The 18623-nt window shown below is 43.7% G+C and overlaps 1 protein-coding gene across 4 annotated transcripts in view; it reads right to left on the bottom strand.

Annotated features, from left to right (window-relative positions):
• Positions 1 to 7317: 7317 nt before the first annotated feature.
• The window catches only part of Adamts20 (ADAM metallopeptidase with thrombospondin type 1 motif, 20), a 131788-nt gene continuing 120482 nt past the window's right edge, over positions 7318 to 18623 (bottom strand). For 3 of the 4 annotated variants that reach the window (XM_039080333.2, XM_039080335.2, XM_039080336.1), the window contains 2 exons: positions 12567 to 12671; positions 7318 to 11231 (listed from right to left, as the gene is read on the bottom strand). In XM_039080333.2, the coding sequence (XP_038936261.1) occupies positions 11085 to 11231; positions 12567 to 12671 (252 nt within the window). In that variant the 3' untranslated portion in view covers positions 7318 to 11084. The remainder of the gene's footprint in view (positions 11232 to 12566; positions 12672 to 18623) is intronic. The other variant, NM_001421315.1, reaches the window with a different exon arrangement.

Consider the following 18623-nt stretch of genomic DNA (forward strand, 5'->3'; position numbering starts at 1 on the left):
ATCCCACCCCCCTCAATTTCACCCTCCCTGTTCCCTTACCTTCCTGTAGTCTTTTACATCAGTGCACTCTCCCATTCTTGGACAGATGGGTATTCCAAACGAAACACACATATCTGAAGATTCAAAGCTGACTTCCACAAATGGGAGAAAACGTGCAGCATTTGTCCTTCTGGTCTGGGTTAGCTCACTCTGAATGATCCTCCCCTGCTCTATCTAGTTACCTGCAATTCAAAAAAAAAATGTCCTTCAAGTCTGAATAATATTCTACTGTGTAAATATGCTACATCTTGTTATTTACCCATTATTATCTATTAAATGCACACCTAGGCTTTTAAAACTTATTTCCTGGCTATTACAAGTAAAGCAGCAATGATCAGTAGGTATTTCCTTAGTCGTATGTGAGGGCCAAGAACGAATTACCTGGATCCTGCGGTAGATCTCTTTTCATCTTTTAAGGAATCTCCACACTGATTTCCACAGCGGCTGGACTAGTGCTCCCCCTCCACCAGCCGTGAATAAGTACTACCCTTGCCCCTCATCCCCATTAGCATTTGTTATCATTTACTTTTTTGGTCTTAGGCATTCTTACTAGGTTAAGTGATTATAACTTGTATTTTCCAGGTGCCTGAGGACGTTGAACATTTAAAATGGTTCTCCTCCATTCGTATCTCGTATTTCAGTAAGTATTTATTTCATTCATTTCTCCTTGTTTTCTTCCACCTCGCTTTCTCTTTTCTAAAGTTATAGATAGTATATGAAATAAATACATCAAATTGATAAATTAAACTGAGACGTTAAAATTCTTACATATAACTTTTTGGATTTTTTCCTTTTTATTTATTTATTTATTTATTTACTTTTATATTTTTTATTCTCTCTTTTTCTTCTTTTTATTGAATATTTTGTGTATTTACATTTTAAATGTTATCCCCTTTCTCAGTTCCCCCCTCTACCATGCTCCCTCTCCCTGCTTCTATGAGAATGCTCCCCACCCACCCACTTCCTCCCGCCTCCCTACCCTGGCATTCCCCTACACTGGGGAATCGAGCCTTTACAGGACCAAGGCCCTCTCCTTCCACTAATGCACGACAAGGCCATCCTCTGCTACCTATGTGGCTGGAGCCACGGGTCCCTCCATGTGTTCTCTTTGGTTGGTGGTTTAGTCCCTGGGAGCTCTGGGGGATCTGGTGAGTTGATACTGTCGTTCTTCCTATGGGGTTACAAACCCCTTCAGCTCCTTCAGTCCCTTCTCTAACTCTCCACGGGGGGCCCCATACTGATGGGTAGCATTGAATATCAAGTTGACAAGATCTGGAATCATCCAGGTGACAAATCTCTGGGAGAGATAATTTAGCCCATGAGTGATAACCTGATTGGGTTAATAGAATATGGAAGGCCCATCCTGAAGGGAGGCAACTGTGTTCTCTGGGTGTATGTCCTAGCCTGCACTAACAGAGGAAACTAGCCGGGTGGATGTCCTAGCCTGCACTAACAGGAAACTAGCTGGGTGTATGTCCTAGCCTGCACTAACAGAGGAAACTAGCCGGGTGGATGTCCTAGCCTGCACTAACAGGAAACTAGCTACGTATGAGTACCCCTTACTCTGCTTCCTCAGTGTGGATGGATGACCAATCACTGCAAACTCCCGTGGTCCTGATTTACCCAGCATCATAAACTACACAATTTTACTGTGAAGCCAAAGTAGACACAGTAGTTTTTTTGTTTGTTTGTTTGTCTTGGTTTTTGGTTTTGGTTTCTTTATTCATTATTTTTAAGAGAGAGCACATGCATGAAGTAGGGAGAGCGAAGTCGTCATAAGTGGATAGGGGAGAAGCTTAAGGGGAAGGAGTAGGGTGATCTAGGTCAGAAATATATTGTCTGCTTGTATGAAATCCCCAAAAACCATGTAAAAAGGTTCTGTTTATTCACTCATATAAATCACACAGTTTGGTATGTCTGATGCCACCAATCAGATATATAATCCAACATTTACCTTTATTTACTTAAAACTTGAAGTTAAATACATTTGTAATATTCTTCCAAAATAGAAAAATAAAGCGGATCTGGTTATAATCAAAGAAAAGGGACCCAAGTCTCCCTGACACTCAATACAGTGAACATGCTGCCGTATCCGTTGTGGTGTGGAATCCTGCTTGCGTGTTGTGTGTGTATTGTTGCCTCTAAAGCTCCTGCTGGTTCCCCTGGGCCCAGGATGGAACCATCACCCATGCACCATCTGTCTCTAGTGTGGACCGCACTGCCTCAGTGTAGTCAGGTGCTAACCTCTGACCCCAGTTATGACACAGAATCCAACGGGTAGAGCTGAAGCAGTTGCCTGTGTCCATGTGCAAGGGGCATTACAGAAAGAACCAAATATCCCCAGCCTTTCAACTAGGAAACGCGCTCCACCAGATAAAATGAGGCATTCGTGGAACATCAGAAGAGACTCGAGCTGAGCACCGACATGGAAGTGACATCCCTTCAGGAATGAGTCTAGCGAGGCGTAAGACCGTCTTTGCTGTGCGTTTCACACAAATCCCTGTCTGGTGCAACTTTCTATCACGTCCCTCCTCAAATCCCAGTGTATTCTCTATAACAGGATAACATCCAGTCATTCTACCACTCTTAGGCTGTGTAATTGATTTTTTTTAATAAAGGAGCTTGGGAATTCTCCTTCCATATCCGGTTAGGGCACACGTCTAGGCACTTGGAGATTCAATTCTCTCTAGCTGTCTAGGACTTGCTTGGAGGAGGCGTACAAGTATCCTATGGTCTGCCAACGTCGACAGATTAGAAGTGATTATCGGGAGCCCCATATTAAGAGTGTTTGGAAGGGAGGCCTGTGGATAAGCAGGAAATGTCTGAGATGATTCATGTCCACCCCCGGTGCGAGTAGAAGCATCTTGGCACGCTTCCTCAAATCTGCCGTCTTTGGCGTGGGTGTAGAAAAATTGTTATTGTGTTTATTTAATGTGGTCAAAGCAATATAGGGTTCCTTCCAATGTCCGGTTTTAAAACAATAGGAAGAAGGGCCGAGTTTAAGAGAACGCTGAAACAGGAAATAGGGGAACTGCTGCTCTCGAGGCTGGTTCACGCTGCTGGAACTTTGGAAGTTGGCTGTGCTCCAGTTTGGCTGGCACCGTATTAGACACGCCACACCGAGACCATCTTTCCCACCATCTGGGTTATACGTTCGATGAGGCTTCTTAGAAAGTGCTAACCACGATGTCCAACATGGTGATGCGGACCACCCTACGACATTAATTGTGCGGCGGCGTGTGAAAACAAGAGATGTTAAACAAGAAGAGGGAGTGGATATTCATTCAGGAGGAAAATTAGAAGATAAAGTCAGAAGGGGCAGACGTGCTAAATGTGTCGAATCCTGAGACCTAATCCTGGCTAATTCTTCTGAAGGTGAAAGGCGACTCCTAATCCAGAACACGTCAGGAGCACAACCGTGCAGAAATGAGAGCTCAAGGTGACCTGTCGTGGTCATCAAAGCAGAAAGCCGTTCCACCATAGCTGGGGCCTGGGTTCCGTCTGCCTAACTCATGGAATGATTTTAGGCTTTAAGACCAGTTGGCAACCTATTACCTGACACCATAGGTCATGATAGGTGATGATAAGTGATGATAGTTTCTGACATAGCACCAAGACTTTACGTATTAATGTTTGAGGCAAAACAAAATGAACTAGGCCCTACTGACATCTCAAAAAATGTCTGTAAGCTCAGATCAACTCTAAGTAGGAGGGATGGAGACTGGGGTGCTCCTCATTGAAATGCTTTCCAAAGTGTTTTCGAAAGAAAGAAGGAAAGAAAGAGAGAGAGAGAGAGAGAGAGAGAGAGAGAGAGAGAGAGAGAAAGTCACATAGCTAATTTGACACCTTCAAATAACAACCCCCCCCCCAAAAAAACCATGCTCATAAAAATAACTTGCTCGATTCTGTACCTTTTCTGTTAGCAAAGTAAAGGGGGGGCTACCTCCCTTCTATTCACTTTGCAATTCAGAATATGGAGGTTCAGACATAATATTTGCCTTGAAGCCTGACAGTCGGCAGATTACAAGCCATATGAGAAACAAGGCTTCCTTTCCTCAGAGACAAGGGTATAAAGTTGGGCAAGGACCCCACCTTTGCGTTAACAGCTGTGAATTGAACATTACAACATAGAAATGGGCTGATTGGCTGTGCCACTCCCAGAGCAGGTTTTCCCTCCCCTCTGTGCATCCTAATACTAACCCTGTTCACCCGCTCAGTCAGCTCACACACCAGATAAGAAGTGACCCACCCTCACAGCTGAAAGGCACCTTAGAGCTTATTCGTTCAAACCCCTGCTTCAACCGTTAAGAAACAGGCTGTCGGCTTGTTTAATGCAACTGCATTCTGGTCTGAAACGCCTCTGTCTGTGCTCAAACTTGGTTCTCTTTATGGGATAAAGGTATCAGAAAAATCATCCCTCCAAAAATCTTTAGTTGCTTCCGGTCGGGCAATGTTTGATATTATTAAGACAATTCTAACGTCTGAGCTGTAACAGAAAGACATGCACACGCAAGTGACATTGATATGTGTTTTCTCTGGACATAGAGAGAGGTCAATGATGCCTAGAAACGAACTGTGCAAAGCACGGTGTGGAGTTGTGCTGGAAACTCCAGCAAAGGTAGAACTTCGGTCCAAGTCCTCCAGCAGCATAACCACGATTGGCCAGCAGATGGCGCTGTTGTCAGTTTATTTTTTTTCACATTAACTACAAAAAAAAAAAAAAAAAAAAAAAAAAAAAAAAAACCAACGCGTCATTACAGAAATAAAAGTAGCAAAACTATCATCCTTAAAATGCTAAGTGGCAAAAGGAATGCAGAGTTGAATTTGTACCGTAAAGTAACGTCTCTGGTGGTACTTAAGGGTAATATGGAGTTATCCTTAAGCCAAGGACAGAGCAGAACGGCAAAACAAAAACAAAACAACAAAAAGAGCTTTTTATGTCTGGGAAGATGATGATGCCCTGTAAGAACACGGTGAGGATTAAATAAGATGAGGGTGTGCAGTTCACTTTTATTTAGAAGTCTTCCTTTTTTTTTTTCTTTTTGGTCAGAGACTGGGCAAGAGGAGAAGTAAAAAGACGCAGGATATTGAAGAGATTGATTTCGAGCATCTTTCTTTGTAAAACAGAAATAATGCTGTCTGTTGGGACTCAGGGACAGAAGGAAAACAAAATATTTGGGCAAAGCAGTAATGCTTTGAAATATGCAGGAAAGGGGGAAGGCAAAACAAAGCAATAAACCAGCCAGGAAACTGGCAGTGCCAGCCTCCAACTAGTCACTTCTGTTTTCTCATTCTGATTCTGATTAGAGCCACCAAGCCCTCCAATAACAGATTCCTAATGCAATCCCGTTGCGTGCTCCACCCGTGGAACCCCAGCGCTGGAGTTGCAGAGGCACCAGAGTGTGAGCGCTGCCTACTATACATAGTGAGAGCCTGGTTCAAACGTCAAAACAACACAGCAAAATACATGTGTGTATTCAGACTTGGAGGGGTGGCGCAGGTCAGTGACAGCTGCACCAAACAGGCACGGATGGGCCAAGAAGATCGTTGTCCGTACGTGGTCCACAAATGAAGCTATGAGAGAATTTTGAGAGCTCATGAGGAAACCCAAAAAAAAGGAAGAAGTAAAGTTTTGTGACATCTATTCCTTGAGAGCTTGGGTTGTTTTTAGAATGTGCTTCTGTGCCCTGCCCACCCCCAAGCATAAATAAGAGTGGGTTTATTTACGATTACAGGTGCTGTACTGACAGGTTTTGTGTGTCAACTTGACATAAGCTGGAGTTATCACAGAGAAAGGAACCTCCCTTGAGGAATTTCCTCCATGAGACCCAGCTGTAAGGCATTTTCTCAATTAGTGATCAAGCGGGGAGGGCCCAGCCCATTGTGGGTGGTGCCATCCCTGGGCTGGTGGTCCTGGGTTCTATAAGAGAGCAAGCTGAGCAAGCCAGGGTAAGTAAGTGACATCCCTCCATGGCCTCTGCATCAGCTCCTGCTTCCTGACCTGCTTGAGTTCCAGTCCTGACTTCCTTTGGTAATGAACAGCAATGTGGAAGTGAAAGCTGAATAAACCCTTTCCTCCCCAACTTGCTTCTTGGTCACAATATTTTCTGCAGGAATAGAAACCCTAAGACAGGTATCTTTGTTACTCAGGTGATGTTTCCAAGTGCAGACTGTCCACGTGAGTGTATAACGATCTAAACTCATGTGCCTGGGATCTTGCTTAATCCCCAGAATACAAATTGATGCTTTAAATAAAGTTGGCTGTTGCATGAAATTTTACTTCTCCTCGTTTTAGGTTCTAGCCACCAACTAGAGCGGTAACAATCCAATCATGAACTTCAGGCCAGCCTGGGCTACCCAGTGAGACCCTGAAAATATACATGCTTTGGATATACTCAAGAAAAAGAGACTTCATCTCCACACACACATACACATACACATACACATACACATACACATACACATACACATACACATACACATACACATACACATACACATACACATACACATACACATACAAGGGACTTACACAGAGACACAGGAAAGGGTTCCCATATACTCCTCCTAATGAGGTAAAGATAAATTTAGAGGGAAAAGTATATGTTACTGTCCAAGAGAAAAGGGTAACGTTTTAACGCCCTGACAGTTGAAATGTTTTTCATCCTTGACCTCATGTTTGGTAGGAAGATTACCACTGAGCTGTACCCCAGCCCTTGACAGTTACAATGGATTTAATTTTGGTTAAATTGTTCTTGGTAATTCCTAGGGAAGTCGAGGAAGCTCCGTCCTGCATATCTGCTCCCTGCCTTGGGAAAGTGTTTTCGTACTTCCCTGTGTCTGATCCATTTACCCCCCCCCCCCCCGCCCCCAGGAAGAAGGCGTAATTTCCCTGAGATTTCAGTGCGGGTCCTTTTTGATACGTGAGGAGTGTGTGAGAGGACTGAGTTAGCCAGAACCAGGCTGACTCCACACCAGGCTGCAAACTGGAAGTTTGGGAGACCAGGACTAAGAAGTTTCTGTTTCTCAAAACTGGAAAAGTCCAAAACAAGTCAAGTGGGGGGTTTGGGGGGCGGAGACCATCCCTCACAGGCAGCCAATCAGGAAGCAGCCCCACCACTAACCTGAGTTCTCGAGCACCCAATCAGGAGCTGTAGACCCTGCCCCCATCACTGCACGTAGGTTCTCAGCAGAACAGTCTTTGCTGCTGCAAACTATTTGAGTTGGGGACACCACTCTTTGTAAATCACGGACCCTTACACATGTAAACGAGGCTACTAGCGCCACACAAGTACATATTTTATTTAGATGTTTATAAATTACACAGCCTTAATAACAGATGGAACATTGAATGGAAAATATTAGACATCCTGTCTTAATGCCTGACCGATTCGCAGAATCTCCCCTTTTTTCAGAATTCTGCAAGTGTTTGACCGCATGCGCACCGACGTCCTCTGGTACCATTTACACCTCTAGCAAATATTTGGGAGAAAAACACCTTGAGGGTAAAGCTAGTACACTTATATTTACTGGTAAACTGAGTTAGTAAATCTCATGCTTTTATAGGGTAGGCCGACGTGGGAAAATATCTGTTTGGCAGGATCTGGACTTGCCCACTAAGCAGGCGGCTGGCGCACACCCGTGCCGGATGTCCCATTAGGTTGACTGTGAGGGAGCCATGCCCTAACTTTGGAAGAGAAAGCAAGCGTTCGCTTTTTGCCTGCTTCTCTTACTGCCTCGCTGGTGCACTCGCTGACTAGACCGTCATCATTTTCCTCTGACTTCAGCTTTGCAGCTTTCTACATGGGCTGAAGGAGAGCATCCCTGCTCCCACATCCCTGCTCTGGCAAACGTCAAGGTCATTAGTATGGACTGAGACAGCTAGGGCGTCCAGTCTCAGTGTGAAGACAATTATTATTGGAGTACGTAGACTGTTAACAGTGCAAACCAATCTAATAAATCCCTTTGATAACGTTATCTGTTCCTCTAGAACAACGGACTCGCAACCTTCCTATCCTAATGCCGTGACTCTTTAAAACAGTCCCACATGCTGCAGTGACCCCCAACCATAAAATTATCTCATTGCTAATTCATAACTCTAAAGTTTTCTACTGTTATGAAGAGCAATGTAGATATCTGTGCTTCCCAATGATCTCAGGTGACTCCCGTGAAAGAGTCACTAGATCCCCAAGAGGTTGAGACCCACAGGTTGAGAATCTTTGCTCTAGAGGAAACCTCACCACCACATACTCTCTAAGGAACTTTTAAAGTGGGAAAAGGGACAGGAAAACAGAATTTTCAGGAAAACAGAACCAAAACTTAGGATCATCAGAATTTTAAGAACGTCCATCTTTCTATTTGGCTACCCAAAAGGCATTTAACCCTAAGAAAATAGACTTTTTTTTGCGGGTAGTTACATATGTGAGTTATAAAGACATAATAGAACATAAACATTATAAAAACAGTATATTGCTCATACATATACAGAGGTAGGCCTTAAAACTCAAATCTCAAATATATCATATCTTCTCCGTTTTGCCACAAAGTTTTCTATTTAATACTTAACATGAGCACACATTTTTAAGAAAAAATGTGTTATATTTTAGAACCATTTTTATTGAAGCACCAAAAAAACCATAGATTAAAATTAAAGAAAAAATAAGACAATGAATCAAAATCATATCAGTAGAAAGGATGGTGTCTATGTGTTTATTTGATACAACTATTAATTTGATATTCACTAATTCTTACTTGCTCCATTTTAACAATCACAATAGCCCTTCCTTGTACCCTAGGAAGCGGATCAGAGATTTATTCCCGTGTGTGTTTAAGAGAGTAACATTATTATGGTCCAGTCTAAGCTGTGAACAGTAATATTTCCTTCGTATAATCCATTCAAACATTATGCCTGCATTCCCTATAATAAATTACGATGTTCAAAAAACTGATCCTGATTAGAGTGGTGTCTGTTAAGCGACTCTTGAAAACCCATAAATATGAAGTGGTCTGAAACCCCGATGAGCACCCAGAGAAAGGTTTGGATATGGAAGTCTCAGGAAGCCAGGAGTGAGAAAGGAGCACCAGACACCTGTGCTTCCACAGAGCCACCCCGCTTTTGCGGAACTTCCAAGCCTTGAATGGTCATAGCACTTGAATCGGGAGCCCCGTAGACACGTGAGGAACGCACTTGCCACAGAACCCTCCGCATCTGCCGTACACTTTGGTTCCGTCCTGGAGGTATAAGGAAGTAGAAAACACGGGAGACTTTTACACAAGCTGGCAACTGTGCGCAACACAGAAAAAAACCCAAAAAATCCGCTTTAAATAATGTGGCTCGAGTCCCAGCCAAGGATCTCTGTAAGAGCTGCCGCCCCATGAAGGTCATGCGTGGGTCCAAAGGGGACGGACAGCCTAGGATTGATACCAGCTGCCGTTTATATCAAATAAACCATGGTAGGATTTACACACTGCATCTCAGCGCACGTAGTTTTCACCTGAATACTTATTTGTAGTGCTGAGTTTATTAAAATAAAAACTCTAATTTAAATAGTAGACCCCGCCAAAAGGGTATTATAGAAACTTGACCTTGAAGATACGTGGGTCGCGGTGTTTTCCCAATGGTCTCAGATCATGCGTTTGAAGGGCAGGATGGAGAATTGTAGGAAGTGGTGTAATGGGGACAGAAACCAAGGGGCAGAGAGCGGAAGTCATGATCAGAATTGGACTAAAACCGGAAATAGGCTCAGGCTGATCTTCTGAGGGAGAAGGACAGAAGGGGATGGGGCGGGTGCTCTTTGCAGCCTTCATTTTACTTACAAAGATCAAAAACACTAAAGAATCCTTATCATAGACCCAACACGTTTAACTGTGGTCATTTTCCTTAGAGACAAACATTGTTTTTACTCCAGAGAAGAAAAGGTAGGGTGGAGAAGGCAGTGTTCAGTGTTTGAGAGTTTGTGAGACAGAAGACGATTTGTGATCAGAAGCCCTTAAACTGCAGAGAACAGAGAAAATGAGAAGGAAAACTCCGTTTTGTGGATTTCCTTTTCCTAGGCTATTCGAGTGGGAGGTTCAGCTCATCACACTTTACGAAACATAAATATGTTTGCATTTCCGCAATTATTGCTTGGCTTTCATGGGTCTCAGTTTTATCCTGGATATCAATCAGACTTCAAGCAACACTGTCAGGGACGTTTTAACGTAACACGTAAGATTCTCCACAATTAAATAAGTAACTGGATTTTAGAAGCTGTAACAAGTAGAGGGGAAAAAACGAAAGATTTTACAAACTATTGCTCTCCGTTCTGTGACTTTAGCCAAGACACATTCTTTATATTCAAGCAAAAGAAATTTAAAAGCTGGACACATGAAAGCCAGGATATTTCATTAGGTTCTCTATGTGTATAATAATTGAAACATGATTGTGTATTCCTTGGAAACAAACAAAATGCTTTAAGACTATCACACAAGAAAATTGCATTTTGTCCATAAATACTAGTTTTAATTGGAATGTTATGCGCCATATTAACCAAGATAAAAGCTAGAAAACACCAAAGAGGGTGAAGGCTGTGGAGGGGTGATTTATGAGCATATAAATGACCCAAGCCCATTCTCCCAAAGAGGATCTGTGCACTGTTTGAATTAATAATTAAATAATTTTAATAGATATTATTTCTATGGTAAGGGTAAAATGGTAGGCTTTCAAAGTAAATGGCCCTCTGGGTATATGTTCAGCCTATCTATTTAGGTCTAATGTTTTCTAATAGGAGGATGAGAATATATTATTCTCTAGAGAATTATTGTTATCAAGTTTATCCTTCATCTTTTAGAAGCATCCTATAACATTATTAATATTTGTGTGTATGCATGCTATATATCTATGTGGCCATGTGGGTCCGTGGGTCTGTGTATGCAGACCTGCCTGTGTACGCATGTGCTTGAGTACATGTGGGGACCAGAGGTGAACACCGGGTGTCTTCTTCAATAGAGTTCAATTCTATTGATTGAGACAGGGTCTCTAATTGCAAAGGGGCTCGTCGATCTGGTTAATGAGCTCCATGGATCCTCCTTTCTCCACTCCTCCCCTGTAGCACAAGGGTCATCGATGCAGGCTCAGGCCCACATGCTTGGGCGGAAGACACTGCTGACTGAGTCACTTCTCTCCCCGAATACGGACAAAATAGCAGTGTTTTCTAGATAAACATAGGCAGGAAGATATGAGTGCTGCAAAGAGATCTCGAATTGCTGGAAACACTTTAAGGATATTTGTTGAATGACTCCATTTAGTGACCCCTTCCCTAAGCCAAAGCAAGGAGATAAATAAACCCCGAATTGAACCACCATTTAAAAAGATTAGATCTTAACTCTGTGTTTGGAGTTTTGTTTGCTGTTTGGCGTTCTGCCGTACTTGGGACCGGTGGTCCAAGTTAGATGGATGCTCTACCACAGGTCTACGGCCTCAGACTTCTTTGTACTTTTCATTTGAGAAAAAAGTCCCATTAGACTGCCCAGGCTGACCTTGAATTCACTCCAGAGCCTGGCCTTGAACTTGCAGATCATTTGCCGCACTCTTTGAGTAGCTGGCACAGTTATATCTCTATCTTTAAGAACATACATTCATGTCCAGTCATAAGGTCCAAATTTGAGATTCATGTTCGTGTGTGTGTGTGTGTGTGTGTGTGTGTGTGTGTCTGTGTGCCTGTGTATGTGTGTGTATGTATATGTATCTGTGTGTGTGTCTGTGTGTGTCTGTGTGTGTGTCTGTGTGTTTGTGTATGTGTGTGTATGTATATGTATCTGTGTGTGTGTCTGTGTGTGTCTGTGTGTGTGTCTGTGTGTGTGTGTCTGTGTGTGTGTATGTGTCTGTGTGTCTGTCTGTGTGTGTGTGTCTGTGTGTGTGTCTGTGCGTGTGTGTGTCTGTGTGTCTGTGCGTGTGTGTGTCTGTGTGTCTGTGTGTGTGTGTCTGTGTGTGTCTGTATGTGTGTGTGTCTGTGTGTGTCTGTATGTGTGTGTGTCTGTGTGTGTGTCTGTGTGTCTGTGTATGTGTGTGTCTGTATGTGTGTGTGTCTGTGTGTGTGTGTGTCTGTGTGTCTGTGTATGTGTGTGTCTGTATGTGTGTGTGTCTGTGTGTGTGTCTGTGTGTGTGTCTGTGTGTCTGTGTATGTGTGTGTCTGTGTGTGTGTCTGTGTGTGTGTGTCTGTGTGTGTGTCTGTGTATGTGTCTGTGTATGTGTGTGTCTGTGTGTGTATGTGTCTGTGTGTATGTGTGTGTGTCTGTGTGTCTGTGTGTGTGTCTTGTGTGAATGAGGAAGAGAGAGAGAGAGAGAGAGAGAGAGAGAGAGAGAGAGAATGTGTGGGGCCCAAATTTGAATTTGCATGTGTCTATACCCCATTATATGTTGCATGTTCATAACATACAGTAAATTTCTAGTCGTTGTTCTCATACGTGTTTGCCTCCAAGGTTGGGGACTTCAGTGCTAGCTCATAGCACAGAAGTGACCCTCAGTCGCTTTAGTTCTAAGGACTTACCTGAGATCTGTGGATGATGACCGAGGCATACCTCCCCTGAGCGAGCCACTTTGCCGTGCTAGATACCTTCATGCCAGTTCCTGCTAAGTTGATGCTGAACTGCCCCTGCATTGTGAGGAAGAAAAAAAAAGAGCATGTAAAATATTTAAGACTGTTCTTGCCTGGAAACATCAAATGACTCACAGGAATTTCAAAACAGGCGAAGAAGACTGATCTAACTTGACTTAAAGAAAATGATCCGGTTAAAGAGTTTAAAGTTCGGATTGAGAAGTAAGTCTTCTCAATCACAAGTCCAATCAGAGTTAATACCATGCAATGCTAAGCAAGTCCAGCAGGCCTCGGAGTCTGTGACACCTAGAGCCAAGGGGCCTGCACAGTTGGCCAGTCCTCCATGGAGGAGCATTCACGGGGATAAAAATATGCCCAACTTTACCATTTCTTTTTGATAGTTTTGTGGCACTACACCTGTCTGATTTATTTCCCGGGATCTCTCCTTATTGTGACTCCTCCCTTCCATAAAGGGCATTGCTGCTGAACTGTTCCCCCCACGCAATCATCTTTCTAGGACCTCACAGGATGTGCAGACTTCAGTGGGACAGCACTTACACATTTGTGGTGTGCGTTCCCTAGAGGCTCACATCATGCAAGAAGTATTTTTAATGTCAAAATAGCTCAGGTTACCATAGTTAGTAATAAGCTTTGAGTGTACGCTGATTGAGAAATGAAAGGACCAAGGTGACATCTTGTCTTATTCTTTCCATAAGACAGAAGAGCATAGCCCTCTGTCTCATCAGTGCACACATCTGCGTTCATCTTGAGTAGTGAAATTATATGCATATCAAATCACTGCTTTACAGTAAAGTTTCTTTACGGTTTATAACCACTAAACGCTTGGTTTGTGTGTCTGTTCTGTGCTGTTATATACTAAAGGGTCATGGGAGGGAGGGCCAGCAGGAGGGAAGTTTAAGAAGCCCTGAGTAGACTCCGGAGGTCTTTTCAGCTATCGTGAACACTGGCAATACTACAAAGCTTGGGGGTCAGGGTCTATGGCGGTTTCAACGTTGCTGAGTCTTTCAGGTAAAGGCTTTGGGGACTTGCCTTTTCCTGTCTTTGTATTTTAGGAGGGGAGTCCTCTGTCAGTATTGGGTCTCGCTCTGCCCAGCAGCCTCTGGGACATCAGTGAGGCATGGGACAGAGACTCTCATGGCTGCTGTAGACCTGGACATGTGGGCTGGGAGGTGTGTGCATCAGTGCAGTGAGGTACAATGCAGGTTCCCTTTCAGTCACACCAGTGCCTGGGTGGCTGCCGTTCTCCCACTACACTGAGATGAATTTCTCTGAGAAACTTATAAGCAGCAGAGGTTGGGTTGTGGCTGTGCCTCTGATCCTAACAAGGCTCCGAGGAAGAATAAACTTTCCAAAGGCTTAGGCTGAGGGAAGGAAGACTCGGGACCAGGAATGTACGTTGTTTTAGAGTGAAATTCTTTATGATTGATGATCACTGAATGGAGCGCAGACTCCAAGAGGCAAGGCACCACCCACTTGGGACTCTAGTCCCTAGGAAGGTGAGACATATCGGTATCCCAACCGTTGCAAAGGCGGGTAAAACTGGACAGATTCTTGGATCATATGACACAGACTTTGAGGGAGGCCAGCAGTGCAATGAGGACTTTACCCTCAGCATCCTCGATCCAATCCGGGGCTAGCCTAGTGCCAGGCGGGTGAGCACTGAGGATGTTTGGTCTGACGGATGAGGTTTAGCCAGGCTCCCATTCTCTGCAACCTGAGGCACTGCATCTGTTCCTCATCACCTGCTATGGGGGTGGCAGAGTTTCTAGATCTTTGGCCTGTGTCTAGCCCCATAGCAGCTGAGCCTCTTGGGAGGGCCATTGCTTCAGTGTTGAGTGAAGTGCTCAGGTTCTAGGGTGCTGCCACAACAGGGATGCTGGAACAGGGGTCCTCAACCTAACATCACCACCCTTTTGGGGTGGGATGACCCTTTTACGGGGTCGCCTAAGACCGTCAGAAAATATAGATATTTACCTTTCTGTTCATACCAGTAGCAAAATTACAGTTATGAAGTAGCAACAAAGGAACTATGGGTGGGGGTCGGCACAGCATGGGAAAGTGTATTAGAGGGTCGGCACAGCATGGGAAAGTGTATTAGAGGGTCGCAGAATTAGGAAAGTTGGGGACCACGGTGCCAGAGGGTGGAGAGAACACTGCCTTGCTAGCAAAGTGTCAAATCTATGAGATATCCGTATGTGGAACCCTCCCACCCCAGGCTGCAAGTCAAGATTAACACAAAATGAGCCACAGTGTGGATACGGAGGAGGGCCGACGGGTAGAAAGAAAATAATTTAAAATGGAGAATATCTTTGTAATTTTGCGTTGCGTTTGATCTCTTAGCTCAACGATCTATAAGAAAGAAGGTACCTGATTTCATTAAAATAAAGGAAAAACACTTTCACTCTGATAGATAATTGAATGAATGAAATGCTGGTTGAGAGGAAAATGGGATGCTTGCAATTGTTGCTTCCGGTGAAAGACCTTTGTGTATCCAGATTCTCGACATTCACCAGTAGGAAAACAAACTTGGTGTCAGACAAGGACATAGATATGGACATTTTCCTCATTAAGCAAAATACACAAATGACCAATAGCCCCAGAAAAGATACCTAGCATCACTGTGCACTAGAAAAATGTGAATAAAACCACGAGTAGACACCACTAAAATGAAGGCAAACAGGCAAATGAAAGCAGACTTCACAAGACCAAACGCTGGCATGGACACGAAACAACAAGGATGTTCATCTGTGCTGGTAGAAAAACAAAATGGCGCAGCTCCTCTCTACAGCACGCACCAGAGAATCTGCAACAAAGGCCCTAGGAATTTAGCTTGGAGATATGAAAACTTAAACACCTGTATGTGTGTGCATAAATCATAATTTCCAACATCTGGAAGCAACAAGTGTCGACCAGAGGTCTCCAACTCTCTGGGAATCAAATGCTAATTAAAGGCCAGGAAGCAAGGCCCATACCAGGACTGTGCGGGAACATCCACCTCCCCCTTGACATATGTATTCCCGAGTCACATAACACGCTCTGACTTCGTCTCACGTTCAGTGTGGTAAAGTTTATTTTCTCTAAAGGACGCTGTATGTGTTTGTGCCCTTTTTAGCATTCATATCCTGGGGTACCCAGGCCACATGCAAACACAGAGGATGTGGTTTTGATGAATCCCAAACAAGGGGAGACGTTCTCTCTGTGACACTGAGCATCTGGAAGGTATTCATGCAAATGTCATGTAACTAAACACAGAATCCGGTTTATACATTTGACAGGACGTCGCCAGCAATACTGGGCGCTTTGTATTTTTGGTAACTGCTGCCAGGGGTAGACAAATCCAGACTGAGTGTGCATGGCACAGGTTCTTTCAACAGCGTCCATCTGTGCCCAGCACGATCTAATGTTGGCACAGAGCCCTGCATTCCAAAAAAATACTCAGAACCACACGAGAGGGCACCATACCCTGATGGCAGAAAATCATCTTAGTGCTGATGCTGCATTGACTAGTTCCTGACAGAAGTTGTTGACATGGAGAATCTGTCTACCTAACTACAAGCCGAGGTTACATACTTCACAGCTACATAGTTTCCTTAAGGTATTTGTGAGAGAACGGCATCAGAAGGGAAAAGAAATAGCCATCCTATTAAAGCCCAATTACATAAAACCTTCTCATTCGAATTTCATGCTCACCAAGAGATTTCTTGTTTTTAATAATCGTCTTTCTGCTACTTCCCAAAGGGAGAGTTCACTAATGAATAAGAGGGATTTTTGATCCCACTTGTCAATGATGTAGCCTCTGTGAATACCTGTCTCCTTCGAATTTTGCTGTTATCTCTCAGTGAACAGACCGAAACGGAAATGGAAGGGCGAGGACCAGATTCCCAGAATTTGGCAATCTTTCTAAACAGCTGTCTTTGGAAGGACTCATCACCAGACTGTTTGTATATCTCATGGTATCAAGAAAATGACCAGATGGCAAAGTTGAAAGGAAAAGGGTTGTTAGAGAAAGCTCATCCATCCTGACACAAATTGGCCACTGGAGAATTAATCTCCATGTGAGGTCAAAAGGACAGTGTCCTCAAGAAAAGGAGGCTGTGTGTTATGGCAAACTTCATTTAGGATAGCACATTTTAGGTCACACATCCTTGATCTCAGAGCATGTGTCTGAACACACAGACAAGGTGTTTGACAGGAGGATGATCTCAAAAAGGGAAGGTTAAGTTCTGGGGAGAGAATTGAAAGTAGTCCATTCTAGGAAGTAACCATCTATCACCACATGAACAGAGGAGAAAACACAGAAGAAGGAGGAGGAGGAGAAGGAGGAGGGAGAAAAGGAAGAAACACGGACTTGAGTGTACCTAACCAGATTCTTCTGAAAAGTTCTCTGCTTCCAACAGCATAGACAAGAGCTGGAGAGACGGTTCAGTGGATAAATGTGTCTTCTACACAAGCATGAGGAATTGATTTCGGATCCCAGCACCCGTGTAAAAGGCCAAGCGTGGGTCAAGCACATCTGCACCTCAGCGTGAGGGGAGGCAGAGACAGTAGGGTCACTGAAACATGCTGGCTACCGGCCTAGCTCCAGGCTTAGTAAGAGACCCTTGTCTCAACAGATTAAGAGAGAGAGTGACAAAGAAGAGTGCCTGACATTCTTCCCTAGCCTGTAAATGTGAACTTATATGTGCGTATATACCACAAACAAATACATTTCATTCAAATGTATACGTCTCTCTCTCTCTCTCTCTCTCTCTCTCTCTCTCTCTCTCTCTCTCTCTCTCTCTGTGTGTGTGTGTGTGTGTGTGTGTGTGAGAGAGAGAGAGAGAGAGAGAGAGACAGAGAGAGAGAGAGAGACAGAGAGAGAGAGAGAGAGAGAGAGAGAGATGAGGAGAAAAAGCTCTTATAGAATTGCAGGTTAATGAACCTGTGGACACTCTCTCTTGCAACAACTGCTGAAAATTATGAGGCATGAACTCCATTTAAAGGTACGACTCTGAAAATCATTCTAAAGTTATACAGCAAACAGAAAATTTTTATTTGGGAAAGTCTACTACATCTAGGTAGGGACAGTTACTGATCCAACGATAGTAGAAAATATTTCATTATGAATAAAATAAATATACAAATGCAAAAACCCTTACATACAGCAAAGCATTTAGAATTTATGGCTATAAAGGCATTAATAAATGGAAGAAAACCTCAGATCAATAGTTTTCCACCTTAAAATGCCAGAAAAAGCAATACAGTATCCACAGATAAGTGTGGCTGGCCCCCATCACCAAAGAGGCTTCTTTTTTTACGGCAGACAAAAGGCACTGCAGAAATCCACAATTGGTTAAAATGTAGACGACAGCTAACTGTCTGCCCTCAGTTAATACATCTACAACGCAACCCTCTACAAATCCAGGGAACGTCTCGAAAGAGGGAGGGCTCAGAGACATTTTAAGAGCCAGAGGACTAGGATGTTTTTTGTGAGATAGTGTCTTTTATATACACCCCAATGACGTCTCCTAAATTAGACTTGCACAATGATAACACCATCACGGAGGGGATAAACCTTACAAGGCCTCTAACTAGTGAAGAGCTACAAAATATTAATGACTGCCCCAATCCAGGGACAAGTCCCCAGATAGGTTACTCAGTCTCAAGAGGCTATCAATAAGCCTATGTAGATGCAGGTTCAAGTTTAAGACTGGGTAGTCTTGTTTGATTGGGTGTCAGATGGCCACAGACGTGTGCGTCAAACCTCACATCACAACATAGGCATCCCATACAGAATGGGCCAGTGGGATTCCACAGTGCCTGTTAGGACCTCCCTCACCTTTTTAATGGCTTACAACACCTTCCAGTGCCCCCTCTATGAGACTCTTTCTTCCACACATGGTCCTCTGAGAAACACACACCAAGGAACTGGTGTCACCATCAGCAAATAAACTGCACAGGCTCACGGTTCGTTTGTTTACCTCTCCCTGTGCATCTGTTCACTCCCGG

Source organism: Rattus norvegicus, chromosome 7 (genome assembly GCF_036323735.1).
Source record: "Rattus norvegicus strain BN/NHsdMcwi chromosome 7, GRCr8, whole genome shotgun sequence".
In the NCBI taxonomy this organism is placed as follows: domain Eukaryota; kingdom Metazoa; phylum Chordata; class Mammalia; order Rodentia; family Muridae; genus Rattus; species Rattus norvegicus.